Source organism: Colius striatus, chromosome 8 (genome assembly GCF_028858725.1).
Source record: "Colius striatus isolate bColStr4 chromosome 8, bColStr4.1.hap1, whole genome shotgun sequence".
Classification (NCBI taxonomy): domain Eukaryota; kingdom Metazoa; phylum Chordata; class Aves; order Coliiformes; family Coliidae; genus Colius; species Colius striatus.
This window is the reverse complement of record NC_084766.1, coordinates 906,556-924,606: the sequence shown is the minus strand read 5'-3', so window position 1 is coordinate 924,606 and position 18,051 is coordinate 906,556. Positions and strand designations below refer to the sequence as shown.

The following is an 18,051-nucleotide window of genomic DNA, read 5'->3' as shown; positions in this document are numbered from 1 at the left end:
GGAAGGAACCCCCGTCCCTGGGGCAGGGTGACGCTCAGGGGAAGGGCAGCAAGGCGAGCCCCCCGCCCCAGCAGCGTGGCCCCGCTGCCACCCGGCCTCGGGGACACTCACATGGCCCACTGCAGCTTCTCGTTCTTGATGGAGCCATACAGAGCCTGCAGAGAGGAGAGCAATGGTCAGCAGGGAGCAGTGCTGCGTCTGGGGCTGCTCCAGGGAAAGGAGGGGACATGCTGGGCCAGCTCAGGGCACTGGAGGTCAAGGCAACCACAGGTCTGCTTGTCCTGGCCCAGCCCCATCCTGGCCGGGCAGCACCTGACCCTGCTTCACCTTCTCCCGCCACCACAGGACCTGCAACCCCATCAACGCCCCGGGTACAGTGCAGAGGGCAGCCCTGGCTGCCTCCCCTCCCTCCACACCTGCCTGTCACGGTGATGACAGCAAGGCACATCCAAGTGTCCTTTTCCCAAGCCCTCAGGAAAGCCACTGCTTCTCCCTGCTCCAAGGCGTGCTGGGCTGGCCACAGGGACAGGCTTCAGGAGGCCTGGGCTCCAGAGGAGCAAGTCTTCAGGCCAGACTTTGATGGCATATGCCTGCACCCTGCCCTCTCTGGGGACCTCGATGCCACCAAGCTGAGCAAGGCAGGGCCCACTGCCTGCATCTGAGCACAGGGACAAGCCAAGTCTGCCTGCAGCAGGATGCTCCCGAGCACTCATCCTGCCCCAGCACCGCACGGGCCAGCAGCGCTCAGCACGGCTCTGCAGCCAGGCAGGCTCTGGAGAGGGATCCATCACAGTGCTCACGGAGGGCTTGGCAGCACCATCCTTGGAGGAAAAGAATGGAGTCTGGCCCAGGCTGCTGAGGCGGCTGCCAGCATCCATCGCTGTGCTGGGCACTGCTGCTGAGGCCTCGCTGCTGGCTGAGCCAGCGCGACTGGAGGAGTGCAGGGGCCCGGGGAAGCTGCCAGCAGCCACTCCTGTGGGGGGGGTGTGGGGAAGGGACAGCCTCACTGCCCCCAGAGGCACGGCAGCCTGGCAGAGCAGGCACCCAGCTCCTCCTGCACCTCCCGATGGGGACACTGCCAGAGGAGAGGGATGGCCCCGACCCCACGGGCAGAAAGCAGGGTTCAGCTGTCTGCTGCAGGGCAGGAGGCTCACAGAGAGAGTATGGCCTCAGTGCCTCAGAGGGGGTTAGAGCCCAGCCCCCTTTGTGCAGCCCAGGTGCTGGAGGGGTGGGATGCTGGGGAGCAAGGGGCACTGGCCAGCAGTGAGCAGAGAGACCTAGAGAAGAGTCTGGAGGGAAAAAAAAACAATCTGAAGTCCTGCAGAACGTAACCTGGGAGCAGAGCAGGGGCAGAAGCTGTCTCAGAGCAACGTAGATAAGGAGTCACCTCAGGAAACAGAAGGGAAAGGCTCTCACTGCTGGGGATGCAGCCGAAAGATGCTGAGAAGCAACAGACAAAACGGAGCCTGAAAAGCTGGAACCGAGACGTGGGGGTTGGAAACTGCACAACAGCCCCTGGGAAAGAGCGGGACACGTGCCCTGGCTCCCACCCGGCTCCGGTGGCACAGAGAGGGGTCCCCGAGGAAGGGAGACACGAGGCAGCGCAGGGACACTTCGGGGGGCACGGGGGCAATCGTGGCGTCCAGCCAGGAAGGTGACTGCGGAGCGGGAGGTGCTCGGGGAGCGGGGGCAGGCGGCACAGTGCCAGGGAGCAGCCCTGCGCTGCAAACGCCCGGCCCCGGCACTGCCCCCGGCATCAGAGGGCTGCACCGGCCCTGGAGAGGAGAACGGGGGGACTGGAGGGGTGGGGAGGGCGATGCAAAGCCTTATGGCTGCACTTAAACCCCAGCAAGACTCTGCTTGGCTAAATGCCACCCCCAGCCAATACCAGTCTCGGGAACAGAGCCAGTGGACTCAGGCCAGGTCCTGGCTGAGCAGATGTGCTCCAGCCACCAAGTCCATCCCTCTTTGCTCATCCCATGGCAGGACCACTGCCCGTCCGTCAGCCCAACGCTGAGCTCCTGGGTGCACAGACCCCTTCTGCTGGGTAAGCACAGGCAGTGCAAGCTCCCAAAGTCAAACTCACAACCACATCAGCAGACACCCGAGACACTGGTTTGTTTCAGGGTGCAGCAGGTCCCTCTCTCCAGGCTGCCTTTGCTCCCTGGGGTCATTCCCCTTGGGCTGAGAGGACAGCACCTCTGGGCACCTCTGAACTTGCCAGCGCTGCCTGAGAGGATGCAGGGGGCTGGCCCCACGCCACCGCAGCCGACCCCAGCGTGGCTGGGGTTTGTGCCACCGCCAGGTCCTGAGGTCAGAGCCGCAGCACGCCGGGCCAGCCAGCCCAGCCCCTGACATGCACACCACCACAGCAGCCTCCCAGCATGCAGCGATTCAAACTGAATCAACATCTTTCTTCGGTGCCTTCCCTCCCCAAAGTGGGCTGAGAGCATGTTCCTGAGCCCTGCTCTAGAACACGTCTCCAGCAGGGGTGCGGGGCTGCGCTGGGCAGGAGGCAGGCAGCTCCCCAGAGCCAGCCCAGCCCCTGTGCCAGCCCTGCTGGGGACGGCTGAGCCAAGCAGGGCCTGGACCAGACGTTCCCCTTCAGTTCCTCAGCTCAGAGCAGACCAGATCTAGCGCTGGTGTGGGGAGCTGGGCAGTAAGCTGGCCTGGACACAGCTTTGGTAGCAAGGGGATGGCACAGAGGGCTGTAGGCAGGCACTCAGCTAACAGAGGAGGCTTTACAGCAGGAATTTAGGCGCCTGGCAAAGGGGTTTAACCCTTTCTGGGGCACCTCTTTTACGGACTGTAACTCTTATGGACGCTTTTTCTCTCCTGCTGACAGAACCTCTGCTGATTCCCGTGCTAGGCAACGCAGTGCTCGGCTCTCAGCGCTTCAAGATGCCCTGTGCAGGTCAGGGCTCCCTTTCCTCCTGCTGGCCCTGTGGCCAGCTACGGCTGTGTGACACTGCCAGACAGACTGCACAGCCACCAAGTGCCCTCCCTGCAGTCATTCTGCCTCTCCCCATGCCTGGCAGCACTTCAATGTGAGAGCTCGATTGTTGGCTCTCCCCAACTTTTCCTTTGCACAGCAACGTTCTCTACGCCCAGCCACAACGCTCTGCCAGGTCCCGCAGGCGCTGCCCGCACCCCCAGCCGCGCAGCACGGACGGGCTCAGGGCTCTGTCAGACGGAGCCGCACCAATGTCGCATCCCCCGTTCACCTTGGCAGCCCCCCTGCGCCTCCGCTGCCTGCCCAGCTCCATGAGCATCCCGTGAGCATCCCATGAGCATCCCATGCTCCAGAACAGCTCATCACCTGGCACGCGTCAGCCCCACTGTGCACACCCCCTGTCCCCCCTCCCCTCTGCTGCAGAGTGACTCCTGCGTGCACACCCAGCACAGTGACTTGGGGACAGACTTTTTTCCCCACAGCATGGGCTGCCACGGGGACAGCGTCCTGCATGTCCCCTTCCCCCCCGCTGCAGGCGGCAGCAGGGCACAGATACCGTCCCTGCCCCACGCTTTCGGCTCAGCAACACCACAAGCTGCACCAACCTCTTTTAAAACATTCCTTGCCCACCGACTACCACCCCAGGCCGGCAGACCCCCTCCATCCCTCCCAGCACAGCCCCACAGCACGGGAAGCAGCGACCCAGCATCTCCCTTCCAACTGCATGTCTCCATCCGAGTGCGTCACAAGTTCCCGCTGCCCCCAGCCCGCGCTGCGCTGTAGCAGCACGGCCGCCCGCCACGGCCCCGCCGGCTCCGGGACCCCGCTGCCTGCCTGCCGGGCGGGGGCCGCTGAGGACGCTTCTCCCGCGGCCACACCGAGGTAGGATGAGCCCAGAGACAGCCTGTTCGCTTCTCCCCACCTAAGGGACGATGCACACCAGCGTAACACCTCCGAAACGGATGCCAGTTCAGCGCCAGCAAGCTCTTGGAAGTAAAAAGCTCCCTTTTTTGTGCCCAGGCAGGCAGCCCTGGCTCTCCAGCTCCGCTCGGCCGGGAGCCGGGGCTGCGGCGCTGCCCGTCCGCGCTGCCCTGCGGCTCTCCCCAGCCCGCCCCAGTCCCCCCCGGCCCGGCGCAGCTCTTGGCGGGGAGCCCGCGGAGCCTGTCACTTGCTAAGCTGGAGGGCCGGTCCCAGGGGGACGGCGCTGCCCTGGATTCTTCTCGCGGCGATGTTTTCGAGCAAGCACTGCTGTCAAGCCCTCGTAAGCGGCGCAATGTCACGCAGGTCTCGCCGCGCTCCCGCCGCCCCCGCGCCCGGGGCGGGATGGGGGGAGGACGGCAGCGCCGGAGACGGGCACCCGCGGACCGAGGGGTCGGAGCGGGGCGGGGGGACCCGGCGCCGCAGGACGCGGGCAGGGCACGGAGACGGGGCGGCCGCTCGCCCTCCGTCGGCGCCAGGGCCGGGGCTCCGGCAGCGGCTGCGCATCCCCCGCCGCGCCCCCCGCTCCCCGCTTACCGGCTTCTTCTTGCGGCGGCTCTGGAGGCGGCTCACCACCAGGTCGGTGTAGAGCACCGGCTTGAGGGTGCGGGAGCGCTGGGGCCAGCCGTAGCAGAAGGTCTCCACGCCGCGGTAGTTGCGCCCGTAGCGCACCGAGCACATGGAGCGGGACCGCATGCGCCCCGCGCTGCTGTTGATGCTGTTGACGCCGATCATCCTGCCGGCGGCGCCGGGGGGAGGCGGCGGCTGCCCGGCCCGGCCGTGCCCTGCCCTGCCCTGCCGTGCCCTGCCCTGCCCGGCCCGGCCCTGCCTGCGCGGCCCGCGCCGCCGCCGCCGCCTGTTGAAGCCGGGCCGGGCCGGGCAGGGCTCGGCGGCGGCTGCCCGGCAGAGGCGGGGCCCGGCCCCGCCCCGCCCGCCGCAGCCAATGGCGACCCGCGGCGCCGGCCGGGCCCCGCCGAACCGGGCCGAGCCGAACCGAACCGAACGGAGCCGAGCCCGGCTGAACCGAGCGGGACCGAACCGAGCCCGGCTGAACCGAGCGGGGCCGAGCCGAGCCGAGCCGAGCCAAGCGGGGCCGAACCGAGCCGAGCCAGCATCGCTGGTGCCACCGCCACGGGAGCTGCCCCCAGCGCTGCCCCGTCCCTCTCCGGCCCGCCCCGTCGCGGACGGCGGGAGCAGCTGGCCGCACGATCCCGGGCTGACGGCGCCGAGAGCTGCGGTGGCGGTGCCTCCGCTCTGCGCCGGCCGGGCACGCTTCGGAGCTGCCGCTGCAGCCCAGCCCGCGCCAGTGACCGCCAAAGGGCTGAGCAGAGAGGAGATGGGCTCACTGGAGACGTGCGCAGACCTTCCGTCTTCAGTGCCTGCCCCACACTTAACCCTCCTGCCTGTCCCTTCGAGGTCAGCCCAGGGAAATCCGCGGCTGGAGCTGCCCGGCTGGTTAAGGGCAGGCTGTAGGTGCTCCAGGCAGCTGCTCCCGTGAGGCAGCAAAGGGCTGGACATCCTTGCGGAAGGTATGATGCCTGATGCGTAATTTAGTCAGGCCTGACTGAGTAGGAGATGCAGCCAGTAGAGAAGGGCAAATTTCCCACTCTGTCCTCACTGCTTGGCACTGATGGCTGGGGGGAGAGACCTGTGAGGGAGGGGACACGGGTGCCCGGTGCGTCAGGCGTGTGGGGCTGCCCCCGAGGCCGGGCAGCACATCGCTCCCAGGGGGAACAGGCAAACGACAACAGAAAACCAGCCCTGGGGATTAGACTGAGCAAGCGTTCCTGTGATTATAGCTCGGAGGTGGGAGCCGGGGCTTTCTTCCCACATTGCTAATCACTTACCCAGCACTCTGAGCGTCTGAGCCCTGCCGTTGTGCCTCCGAGCTGGAAGGTGGGGGCCCATCCTACCTTCCGCCCCCGGGGACCCGACTGCATTGTCAGCCTTAATTCATTAACATCTGTGAAGTGCTCTGGGCTCCCAGGCTGGAAGGCGGCACAGATTCGCTGGCTCCTGCAATCGCTAGGCAGGGCCGGGGAGAAATGGGGTCTGATCTGGCCACTCTGCACTGCTGCCAGCCAGCAAAGAGCAAGGCTAAGCTAAAGGAGCAAGGAGGATGAGGAAGAGCTAAGGCTCCACAGAGGGACCAGCCACGTGAAGGTCAAATCCACATCTGAAATACAACAGACAACCAGCAACAGTGAGTGAAATCCCAGGGGGCCAGGGCTAAAATCACACTGCCATGAGAAGAGCAACATCTCAAGAGCTAACCAAAACACCACCAGCTCCAGGACACTCTGCTTTGCCCTCTTCCTTCTTGCATGGGCAGCTGCCTTCATTCAGCCACAGGAGCTTGGATCCAAGCCTGCAGATGTGGGCATCATCGGGCATTACTATGGGTTCTTATACCCTTGGCATGGCTCCCAGGCCTGGTGGGGAGGACACTCGAGCTGGAGAACTGGACATCCCTGATGTGGAGTACAATTCTGCAGGGGAGCTTTTGGAGCCAGAGGAAAGGGTTTCCAGCAGCAGTTGCTGGTAAGGCATCGCTGCCTCAGCTCTGGCAGCACTGCCGTGCAGGGCACAGCGAGGCACTGACAGTGAGGGGGACGTGGTGCTCAGCTGTGAAAGCACAAGCTTTCAAGTGTTTTCGTTTCTTCTGCAGAAAATGGGATTGTTTACACGTATTATCTAGTAGCAGATAAAGTTCTCCTCTGACTCAAGCTGCCGCCTGCGCCCAGGCACTGTGCTGCCTTTGTCTCGGGACTCCCTGCAGGCAGAGATGAGGGGAGTGCCTAGGCTACCCGTCCTGATGCTGTCCCCAGAGTCACAGGGTCCCCTGCAGCCAGTGAGGTCCTGCCCTGCTGTCCCCGTGGGTGGGGGCCACCTCCATCTCTCCAGCTCCAGCTCTGAAGCCTAAGGGGTGGCAGCCTGTTGACATCTCCCCACACAGGCCTGGAAGAGCCCCCACAATCCTTCTGTGCTGTGGGAGCTGCCCAAGACCTCAGCCAGGAGCTCTGGGAAGCTCCTGTGGAGCCTGCCAGCCCTTCCCCTCCCCTGCTGCCCTTAGGAAACACGTGTGCTCCTGGAGCACTAAAATTAGCCAGCCAGCTGTGCGGCACGCGTGCAGGAGCCTCAGTCCCCAGGCACAGCCAGGGCTGCCGAGGAGGCAGCATCCTACCCGGGCTAACAGGGCCAGTGCAGGCCCACACAGGGGGACAGGCGGACAGCCTTTCCCCATTTCTCTGCCCCCTAAGCCTGTGTGGGGACCAAAGCACCAAGCAGCCAAAAGCAGTGGGCAGAAGGGAGAGGGTGTCTTCTCCAGCTGAGCTTGGCAAAGGCTGCCCAGGACAGACACAGCCCCGTCAGGCACCATTCCTCCCAGCACAGTGCTCCCCACAGTTCAACCGCTCCCCCTTGCATGGGCAGGGGTGAGGGGCTGCTGCCTGCCCCAGCACAGCTCCTCACACTCCCTTCTGTTCCCCCTCCCAGCACAGCTCCTGTGCAGAGGCCGTTTGCAGCAGAGCAGCCCCCCTGCTGCCGAGCTGGGCAGAGCTGTGGGGGGCTGTGCTGCAGCACTGCAGGCTCCCCGCACGCCCTGATGCCCATCAAAGGTCTTGGCCCCTGCTCACGAGAGAAAGCCTGTAGCTCTGTGGCACTTGCTCACTGTCCTGTTTCCCACCAGCTGGGATCAGATGGGATAACTTGTGTTTAAACTGCTGGTACTTTTGGGGGTGAAGTTTAACGGGGAGGGGGCAATGCCTGAAGGGCAGGTTCCCTGCTGTGGGGTTCTGGGGGCTGCAGAGGGGGCATGCCAAGGAGCCCCTGGAGGTCAGATGCTCCAGGGCATGACAGCACTGGAGGGCAGGGGTTCAGGGTCCTGATTTTGGATATTTCTATTCCATCTGGAGGGCTTAAAGCCCTTTCTGGAGCTGTGTTTAAAATCAGAGGAGAATTTTTCCTGAGTAACTCCTTTTACTGGCAAAGCGTAGGCTGAGAGGGAGGACAACCCTATTGAGAGCTGCTGGTAACCCCTTAATGATGGGGTGAGCGACGCAGTCAGAAATAGACCCACAGAGGCTGAAAAGGGAGCTCAGCTTTTCACCCTCCATTGCCTTTTTTCCCCTCCCGTGTCCCTGCCCCCTGTGGGAACCCATCTCCCTTATCCGGCTGTTCGCTTCCCTGACAGCCACGGCTCCTGCCCTGGGAGCAAAGCCCATTAGCAGGGAGACAGCAGCTCAGGAGGCTCCCAGTCCCTCCAGTGCAGCGAGCTCCCAGTTCTGGTCCTTTACCCATCAGCCCACCCTCACTGTCACCGTGGCTTGCCCGTGTCCCCAGACACTGCAGATGGCTCCAGCCCTGGGGTCTGGCCACAGCTTTGGGCCCCAGTGCTCCAGGGAGGCAGAAAGGGCTGAGTACCACGGGGTTGGTGCCACGAAGCCTCTGGCTGCAACTGGGCAAACCAAGCCCAGCAAGCTGCCCCCACACTGCCCCTGTGCCAGCCAAGGGGGCTCAGCAGGAACAGCGAGGGATGGGGACCCCAAGCCAGGGCTCAGCAAGGCAGGAGGAACCCTGAGGGCCAAGGGACCACCACAGCTCCTGCGTGAGGAATGAGAGGGCCACAATCACTGTACCACGTGTAGCCATCCTGCCCAAAGCACTCACTTTTGCTCCTGCTGCTTGGTTGGCCAGAGAGAGTGGCTGAATTTACCTTGAGCAGCTCCTTGGGGAAGTCAGTGCCTCCGTTGAGCCCCTCCAAGTTGCCAATGAAGTCGGAGCAGGACATTCTCTTGCCGATGTTCTGGGGGAGGCAGGGGGAGAGATGCAGACGTTACCTTTGGGCCAGGGGCTGGTACTGGCCGGAGCAAGTCCCAGAGCCCAGGAACAGATCCCCTCATCTCTGCAGCGCAGTGCGAAACCAGCCAGGTCCCAGGGATGCTTGCAGGTGTGGGGAAGCTGTCCAGGCTTTGCCCAGACTCTGGCAGTTTTAAATAGCCTCCTTTTGCTACGTTGGGTGCTATCTGCTCACAATGGCAGCTGGTTTTGGGGTCTCACTCCCACCTTCTCTCCCTGTCCACTCTTCTGCCTTCATCCCACCTCCACAGTTCCAGCTCAGTGGGTCTCCTCAAAGCCCCACTCTCTCTTTGCCAGCCCCTCCTCCTTCAGCCTCTCCTCCCCAGACACATTAGGGGTGAGCAGCCCTCGCGTGCCCAGGGTCCTGCGCCTCTGCTCATGTCCTTGCAAGTCCTCACTCTTCCCCCAGCAGCTACGCTTGAGTGTGGTGGGGTGGACAGTGCAGGGGCAGCCGGGGCCAAGGGCAGTGGGAACTTACGTGTCCATGCAGATCTGTGTTTAGCAGCATCAGGGCGCAGGTGAGGGTGTGGGCTCCGTCTGCAGCACAAACACAGGACGGGAATTAGACCCCACACCGGGTGCTCCAGCCCCTCGGCATCTCAGGCAGAGGGCACGGGGGCTCTCAGCCCCCCCAGGACAACCCCCAACGCGCTCCCCCCACCCGGGCACAGGGGGCATGCAGCAGTCAGCACACAGGCGAGGAGGTGGGAGGCCACGGAAGCAAAGCTGGTCCCCAACCCGAGCACAGGAGGCCGTGGCCCCTCCAGGCAGGAGCAGTGCTGCAGCCAGCCCCACCGCTCCCAGCCTGGCACGGCGGGACAGCACAGCCCCGTGCCAGCCAGGCAGCCCCAGCGTGTGAGCGCACACAGGGCAGGGGCAGAGATGGCAAACTCCAGCGCAGGTGTCTGTGCCCCTGAGCGCCTGACGCTCTCACCTGGCTGCTCCCTGAGCCCAGGCTCTGAGAGCGGGGGGTCTGCTGGGTCAGGAGGGGCCTCCTCTCGCCTCTTGTGCTACTCTGCTCAAGGTCAGGGCTTAGGATAGGTTGAGCCCTAAACACGCACGATCCAACCAGAGCCTGGCTTTTAGAAACAAATCTAAAGCACCCATCATCTGAGGGAAATGACACGTCTGTAGCTGGGGCTGTCTCCTGAGGCGGCAGCGCAGGCTCTCAGCCCGCTCTCTGGGGTCGGTGTGAGCACCCTCACCGAGCTGAGGGGTGCAGGGGCTCGCCTGAAACACGCACAGGGGCACGGGCAGAGCCTCTTACCCTCGGAAGGGACGGCGTGGGGGTTACACTCGTAGTAGCGCTGGGAGAAATGAGCCAGCACGCGCTCTCGCTCCTGTGTCTCTCCCATCAGAGCCAGCTCCTTCAGAAAGGACCTGGGGAAGCAGGAGCAGCAGCAGCATTGGTCACACGTGAAGCCCACCAGCAGCTTCTCCAGCCCACCTGTGCGGGAGCAAGCGGTACTTCCTGGCTTGGAGACGGCTCTGTGTGCTGGGCAAGGCCCTGCGGTCACACAGCCCTCCCAGCGCCTGCTGGGCTCCCCTCCAAGCACACAGCACCAGACACACAGCACGTGGCAGAGACCACCAGCCATCCCCAGGAAATACACCAGGAAAGGAGTTGGGGAAACAGCAGGAGTGTCCGGGCTCAAGGCCTGGAGAGCCAGTCCTGGGTGAAGCTGACCGTCACCCAGCTGCACTGACCATTGACTCGGGACCAGGGATGCTCCTTCTCGGTTGCCTGGCTGAGAGAACACTTTGGGAATCACTCTCCCCTACTGAAGAGGTAAGAGGATGTCCAGGTGGGAGTCAGGGGGTCTGCCTGCTCCTGCAGGTCTCTGCACAGGCGCAGGGCTGTGCAGGGCAGAGTCTGCCAGGACCCTGCCCAGGCAGCCACCATACACACACAGGTACATGCACTCAGCTCTGACCTGAGAGCCTGGTCCAGGCTCATCCCTGTGAACACGAAGAACTTCAGATATTCTCCTGCCACCATCCTGCTGAACTCATTGCTGAAAGAGAAAAGGTGGGGGCGAGAGTGGGGTCGGCCAGAGCGTGGGCACAGTGGAGGGCACACGATGGTGGGGTGGATTCTGGGAGCTTCCCAGGGCTGAGGGCAGGGACACAAAACACTCCCATGAGACTCAGAATTCACCCCCAGATCCGAAGGGAATGCTGGGTATGTGAGAGGCCGTGTGAGAAGCTGGGGCTGGGAGGGCCCACGAGCAGTCTGCTGGCCACTGCCCTGCCCAAACACCTTACTGAAGCATCCGAGATGCAGCCACGGTAGGAAGGTACCAAAACCTGGTGCAGATGTACCAGCCAGGGGGCGCAGGCGCAGGGGTCCTGCCAGCCGAGCCCGGCCAGGCCAGTGGAAGCGCGGCAGGGGCAGACGGGCCCCGTGCAGGGCACGCCGCTCCCTGTGAATACCCACACGTACTTCTTCCCCAAGTGGCGGGCCACATCTGCCTTTTTAAAGCCATCCAGGTTGTAGAGCCTCTTGGCCAGGCGTTTGGCAGCCTCCAGGTCAGCCTTGTGCCCGTTGGAGAGGGTGTCAGTGCTGCCCAGCGCCAGCTGCTCCACGCTGCCCATCTCCGAGTCCGAGTCCGACGCCAGCTGGCCCAGGGGGCGGTCGCTGCAGGGGAAGGGACACTCCACGTTAGCCTGACGACAGATCCTCTCCCTCAGCGCCTCAGGAAACGTCCCTCACCCTGCTTTGGAGCCCAGCTACTCGCTGCTGGCACTGGTTAGAGACACAGCGAGGCCGGGCCTGGGAGCTCAGGGAAGCTTTGGGGATGCAGCTGAAGGAGAGGTGGGGTCACCGACAACAGGACCAAGGTGCCCAAACCCACATCCAAGCTGCATGTGGAGAGACGGGCCAACTGCCCCCAAGTGCCCCACCCTGAGCCTGTGGAATGGCACGTGTGGGCTCAGGCTCTGCCAAGCTCAGCCGTAGCAGAGTCTTGGAGCAGAAACATGTGCACATCACATGCTGTCCTACAGCTCCTCGCTCGTTTTCAAGCTGGACAGACTCCTCACGCTGCTCCTGAGTGCAGTTTCAACCAGATGACTACAATCCTTCCTTTCGCCTCTTCCCACCCAGTGGCTTCAAACCCCTTCACAGAGGGGAAAACCGAGGCAGAGAGGGCACAGAGAAAGGGACCCCCTCCGGCCTCCCAGCTCACAGTGGTGCGCACCGTCTTCCCGAGGCTGCCCATCAGCTCTCAGCCCACCATGCCTTAAATGGCCACGCTGGGAGCCGCTCTTGGCTGAGCCCCCGGCGCGGTCTGACTCAGCGGCACACGCGTTATCCCAACCAAAAAGCTGGTTCAGTCTCATCAACAACGGGCGCTGAGCGGCTCTGACCTCGCTCACATTTTCTGGCAGCCCAAGCAATGTTCCAGCCTGATTTATTTTTAAAAGTCTCTAATTGAGTTTTAAGAGGCCTGCTCTCCTGAGCCAATTACCCAGCCCAGCCTCCTCGGGGCTTCGCTTCCCCCACGAAGGACGGACGAGCCGCCCGCTGCTCGGCGCTGCCTGTCCCCGGGGAGCCCTGCGCAGCTCTGACAGGCTGCCCTGTGCCCCAGGGGCTGGGGGTGCCTCCCTCCCACCCCCCAGCACTCCCAGGCAGCGTGCAGCAGGAGAGGCTGCTCTGTGCCCGAGCCCAGACGCGTCCCTGGTGAGAGCAGCCCACCGCGAGTCCCCGGGGAGACGCACTTGTCCCGGGCCACCGCTGAGCTTGGCAGTGCCAGGCGGCGATGGTGGGTGGCGATGGTGATGGTCCTGGATGGGTGGCCCAGGGCAGATCCGTGCACACTTGGGCCCAGGGCTCCCCAGGGAACCTATCCATTACCCTGTGCCCCTCAGGTGGGAGCAGCCAACGAGAGTCATGAGGAACTCACCAGCTCTGTCTGCTCTGGGGAGCTGTGCTGGCCGGGAGGCTTCCAGCACCACGTCCTGTGGGCATCTCTCCCACCTGCCCAAAACCTCTCCTCCTCCCAAAACAGGGTGGCTGCATCCACAGGTGGGGCTGGTGTGGGCCCTGGTGCCCTGCAGTCCTGCCCAGCTGTGCCTGCACTGGCTGCCAGGCCCAGAGCCCCCTGGAAGCCCCCACAGCAGAAGTGCGGGGTGCTGCTGGGCAAGCGTCTCAGCCCCGCTGCAGCCCTGCGTGTGGCTGCAGTCACCCTCTGAAGACCTTTTCATTCTTCTCAAACACCACCACCAAAAACTCCTGATACCCTTCTAGACCTTGCCTGTCCTGCCTGAGAGGTCGCCCCCCCTCACACAGCCAGTTCCTGGAGCCTCCAAGGGCAAACCCAGAGCTCTGACTCTTCCCCTGGGACCTTTCCTCCCAGCCTGTGGCCCTCGGCTTTCCCACCACGTGCTGGGCATCCAGGCACGAGCCCATTTACAGCCCCTCTCCCGTCCTTACATCTGCCCCTCCCCGCAGGCTCCCAGCCCTTGCCTGCAATGCTTGCCTTGCTTCCTGCAGTGGGCAGGCAGGGATCGCAGCCTGGGCCTCACAGCAGCCCCACTAGCAGCATCTGCTGTCTCCTCCTCCATCAAGTCCCCACACCCTGCTCTGAGGCTGAAGCAACACCCAGCCGTGCCATGAGACGGGTTTTCTTCCAGCACTCAAGCCACTCTCACACCGTTAAACAGGGACCATGGGCCTCGACAGGCTGCCAGGGCCCGAATTGGGACACCCCTTTGTCACCACTCAAAGCCCCAGCTGCCTGGCAGAATGTGCAGCGTGGAGCGAGAGGAGCAAGAGCCCCATCCTCAAGCAAATGGAGAGCAAAGCAGAGAGCCGTGTCCACGTCTGAGGCAACTGAGGTGATGCTAATTTCCCTGCCAATGAGCTAATGTCTCAGGCAGGGCGTGGGGTTTTTTTAGTGTACTTTCTAAAGTGACATTTCAGTTTGGCTTTTAAAACACTGAGATAATATGATTTTACATCAGACACATTTTCAACCTGAGGACTGGCCCACACTTAAGGAACAAAGATTAAATCTGGTATTGTGTGAGTATCCCCAGCATGCCTGAAATGAGTCACCTCCACCAAGACACAGCTCTACCTCACCCCCTCCCCGCTGCCCACCCGGGACAGCCCCTGCCACCCCCAGCAGTCACCAGGAGCACGAGCCCCTGCCCCCTCCGAGGGCTTGGCTACAGAGCTCGTGTCCCCTGCGCCCACACCTCGGAGGGCTCTGCCAGGGAAGCGCAGGGCTCTGCCCCAGCCACCTCCCTCCCAGCGCAGCTCAGCACGGGGGCTCTGGTGCACTCCCAGCCCCGAGGAGCTGCTGCAGGAACACAGTCCTGCTCAGGCCCACTGCACCACTGACACTGCTTCAGGGCCAGACGCTTCTCCAGGGCCCAAATGTTCCCTCTTGGGGCCAAACGCTCTTTTCCTGGAGCCAGATCCTCATCCCACCCCAATATTCGCCCTCTGGCCAGCTGCCCGGAGCCCAGCAGGAGAGGCCACAGCAGGCTTCCTGGCTGCAGTGCAGCACGTCCCTGCGGGAGCCACCACAAACCTCTCTCCACTTCACCATCACAAACCGGGTTCACGCGGCTCCACGTTCTCCCCAGGGCTGCCAGCAACCAGGAGCAAAGCTCTCTGTCCTGGGTGTGGGGCTGCAATAAGGCACTAGCTCAGCAAAGCCTGTCCTGGAGGGCTGACCTCCACCTCCCGCTGATGTATCTGCATGGTGGGAGCCTTTGCCCTGCTCCCCAGGGCAGGAAGGACAGACAACCCTGCAGACAGGCTGAGCTGGGTGGCCGCTGCTTTCAGCTGGGGGTGCTCAGCTGAGCTCTTGGGCTGTCCAGATCCTGCCTGACACATTTCCAGGTGAGATATCTGCCGGAGGAAACCCAAAACCTTCAACCACAACCCAAGTGCCACCTGGTCCCCATGGGAGGCTGGTTCGCATCCTGCCCCGTGCAGGGACAGAGCAGGCAGCCTGGCCCCAGTCGGCGAGGGACACGTGCATGGGCAAAGCAGCACTCTGCCCTGGGTGCCCCACATGCATGGCTGGATGCCCAACGCCTCTGCCAAGCCAGCCCAGCCTGCCTAATATTGCTGCTAAGAATGTACCAGACCGGATCTTTGGCTGAGCTAAATAAATGCAGCTCCCTCCATCGGTCTCAGCGGAGCGACTTTGATTTATGACAGCCAAGATCTGGGCTGGATCATTCCTCGCAGAATTGAAGTTAGGGCTGGGAGGACACTTGAAGGTCAGCTGGGCCAGCCTCCAAACACAGGCAGGGCTGGGCCTGCTTTCTGGCAGCTCTAGATTCCAACCTGGTCCTCAGATCACCCGGCCACAGCAGCACCCGCCAGTGTCACGGCTGCCACATCCAGGCAGGGCTGAGCTTTGGGCAGCTGTGCTCCTTCTCAGTCCTATTTCTCTGCAGACTTCCAGAGCCTCCCCTGCAGCACCATCCCTCTCTGGAGATGCCTGCCTGCCCTCCATCACCTCAGCCCACCAGCTCCTCTGGAGGGGGACACAAGCACTCTTGCAGAGGACAGGAGCTGACTCCGCAATCCCACCAAACAACTTATGGAGCCAGTTGAGAGAGCAAATACACCCCACGGGGCCCCAAACCAGGCAGGCCCTGTAAGTATCGTCTCACCAGTTTGCCCAGTGCCAGCTGGGAGCTCAGGCCAGCTGACAGACCTGTGTTGTCTCAGGGAGGGAAGGGGCACTGCCTCAATGCCTGCTGCAGTAACAAAAGGGACCTTATAAAGAACCAGAGTGGAGCTCACTGGCAGGGCCCTGTGCTTCAGCACACGCTGGCAGCCGCCATCGGAGCCAGGAGAGGAGGTCAGTGCCACAGCATCCTCAGCACTGCCAGCATGCTCTGCGCCCCTCTGACTGGAAACCAGTGAGGAAAAGCCTCTATTGAAGCACCTCGGTGCCATCCGTGCTGCCAGCTGTGTCCCTGCACACCTCCCCGTGCCCCCACGGCACTGCCCTGATGGTGCCCTGTGGCCAGTAAACCAGACACCGTCCTCTCAGTTTCTCCAGGGTGCTCTGTTCCAGTCCCTTGCCCTGGCAGAGGAGCAGGAAGCCAGTTCTTCCTGCAGAGAGCACTGGTCATGGCTGGATACTGCCACACTTCGCTGCCTTGTGCCTCTTGGATGTCTCCAGTTTCACAGCACGAGCCTCTTGCCTGGCCTCTGTGCCACCATGGCCCTGGCTTCAGTGTCCCAAAGAAAGGTGAGGCCTGACCTGGCACCTCTCTGCCTCAAAACACCCTTGGAGTGATCCAGGGACCACAGAGCAGATGTGATACCCTACTCTCCTTCTCTTGACTGCAGAGGCCAGAAAGGACCCAGAGCCCAGATGCTCACCCCAAGCCGAGCCTGTGAGAGTGGTGCAGGTTGAGAGCAGAAGTGACATAGGCTTGGTGGGGAAAAGACTAAAAATCAGACAGTGGATGAGGGATTCAGGAGGCCCTGGCATTGCACAGAAGGTCACTGGGCAGAGAGACCTTGCAGGGAGGCAAAGCAGGCAGGATGGCCAGTGCTGGCATGACTGAGACACCAAGCTCTCCAGGAGCCACCGTTTCTGCAGCTGAACCACTGGAGCAGACCTGACCTGACCACACTCCAGACGAGTGTACCCTGGGAAAGGGAAAGATGTGGCCTGCCAACCTGTCATATCACAAGTGCCTCAGCCTAAGACCTTGCAGGAAGCAGGGAGAGTGCAGGAAGGTAGTGCCTCAGCCTGGACACGGTCTCACACGGGGACAGGCTGGAATTGATGGGGCTCAGCTCCCCAGCACACTCCTCCACAGATCTATCCGGGCACGGGGCAGCCATCCTGAACCCAGGGTGCAGACAGGCAAGAGCACAGCACAGGCAGCCTCTGGTGGGCTGGACCCGTCTCCCAGCGTACACAAACCTGAGGGGGTTCAGGAGGCCAGGACAACACATACCATTGTACTTTTGCCCTCAAGAGACAGGATGTTGCTACAGGGATGGTGAGAGACACAGCGGTCTCAGAAGCCTTGGCCTCCCTGAGGGAAAGGCTGCTGAACTGACCCGTGACTGCCCTCTCCCCACGGCCACCACGATGCTGGGCTGTCCTGCAGCAGCAAACACCATGAGACTGAAGTCCCGTGACTCTGCTTGCTAGGCTGGAGGAAACCACAGAGCCCTCCAGCACCAACAAAGCTGGCAAAGCTGACAAAGCACGTGCTGCCACGCTGCCAGATCCCCGTGGTGGTCACTGGCCTGCCCCAGCACGCCCAGCCCCGGCCCTTCCCTCCGCCCCAGCAGCGCCGGCCATGCTCTGGCTGCCAGACACAACACACCGGGACCCCACTCCCAGCCTCGGTGGCTCAGCTGGGCAGCGAGCAACTTTGGCCACTCACCTGGTGTGGAAGGCCAGGGGAGTCCCAAAGCTGTCCTCCGAGCGGCAAGGGCTGAGCCGAGCGCCCTTCCTCCGCCTGCCCCGCTCCTCCTCACGCTCCGCCCAGGGAGCATCTGTGGCTGAACTGGTCCCAGAGTCCGGCTCCAGGTGAGCCAGAGGAGCAAAGTTCTCCTCGATCAGCTTGGCGCTGTCTCGGATCTGTCCCTGGATCTCTGGGGTGAGGGTTGGGAGGTCGAAAGTGAAGAAGGTCCCTTGGGTGCAGGCTGGGGAGGAGAGGATGTCAATGGAGTCCAGGCTGGTGTAAGATGTGCCTTTGGCTCGATGGGACTCCATGATGCTCTCAAAATGCTTGCTGAAAGAGTCCATGCCATCCTTGGAGAGGCTGTGCCCCAGAAGGAAGGGCACTGGAGACTTGAGCATACCCTGTGTGTCTCTGTCCATGACCCTAGAGGGAAAGAGGGTGAGAAGAACTGGTCACTGCGGAGCAAGGGATCAAAGACCCGAAACAAAAGCCCACGTGCTGCTCCAGAAGGAAACTGGGGGTGGCAGAAACCTCTTCCAAACATCTGTGGACCTCCAAGGAAATGCCTTGCCTGCCCAAGGCATCACAGGAAGAGGGACTAGGCTGGGCCTGCCTCCAGACATATGCTTCTCCCTTAATGCACCACAGACTTTTGTTCCTTCAGTGGCTCATCCTCATAAGAAGCTTATGAGGTGGCTACTGCTCCCAGTCACTCCACTACAGCTTAGATCCAATAAAGGGCTCAAGGGCCAGAAGCAGGATGTGGTTCAGCTCCATTTCCAACCATATCTGGAAGTGGCTGAATTTTCTAGGAGCTCAGCACCTAGAAGGCTCCTCCTGAAGCTGCTCAGCACAGT

The 18,051-nt window shown here is 62.6% G+C and overlaps 1 protein-coding gene across 1 annotated transcript in view; it reads right to left on the bottom strand.

Annotated features, from left to right (window-relative positions):
• Positions 1-18,051, bottom strand: part of PSD (pleckstrin and Sec7 domain containing) — a 28,946-nt gene that overhangs the window by 4,728 nt on the left and 6,167 nt on the right. The window contains exons 4-10 of the mRNA XM_062001844.1: positions 17,174-17,617; positions 11,232-11,426; positions 10,723-10,803; positions 10,056-10,168; positions 9,267-9,325; positions 8,646-8,735; positions 112-155 (exon numbers count right to left, since the gene is read on the bottom strand). Of these exons, the coding sequence (XP_061857828.1) occupies positions 112-155; positions 8,646-8,735; positions 9,267-9,325; positions 10,056-10,168; positions 10,723-10,803; positions 11,232-11,426; positions 17,174-17,617 (1,026 nt within the window). The remainder of the gene's footprint in view (positions 1-111; positions 156-8,645; positions 8,736-9,266; positions 9,326-10,055; positions 10,169-10,722; positions 10,804-11,231; positions 11,427-17,173; positions 17,618-18,051) is intronic.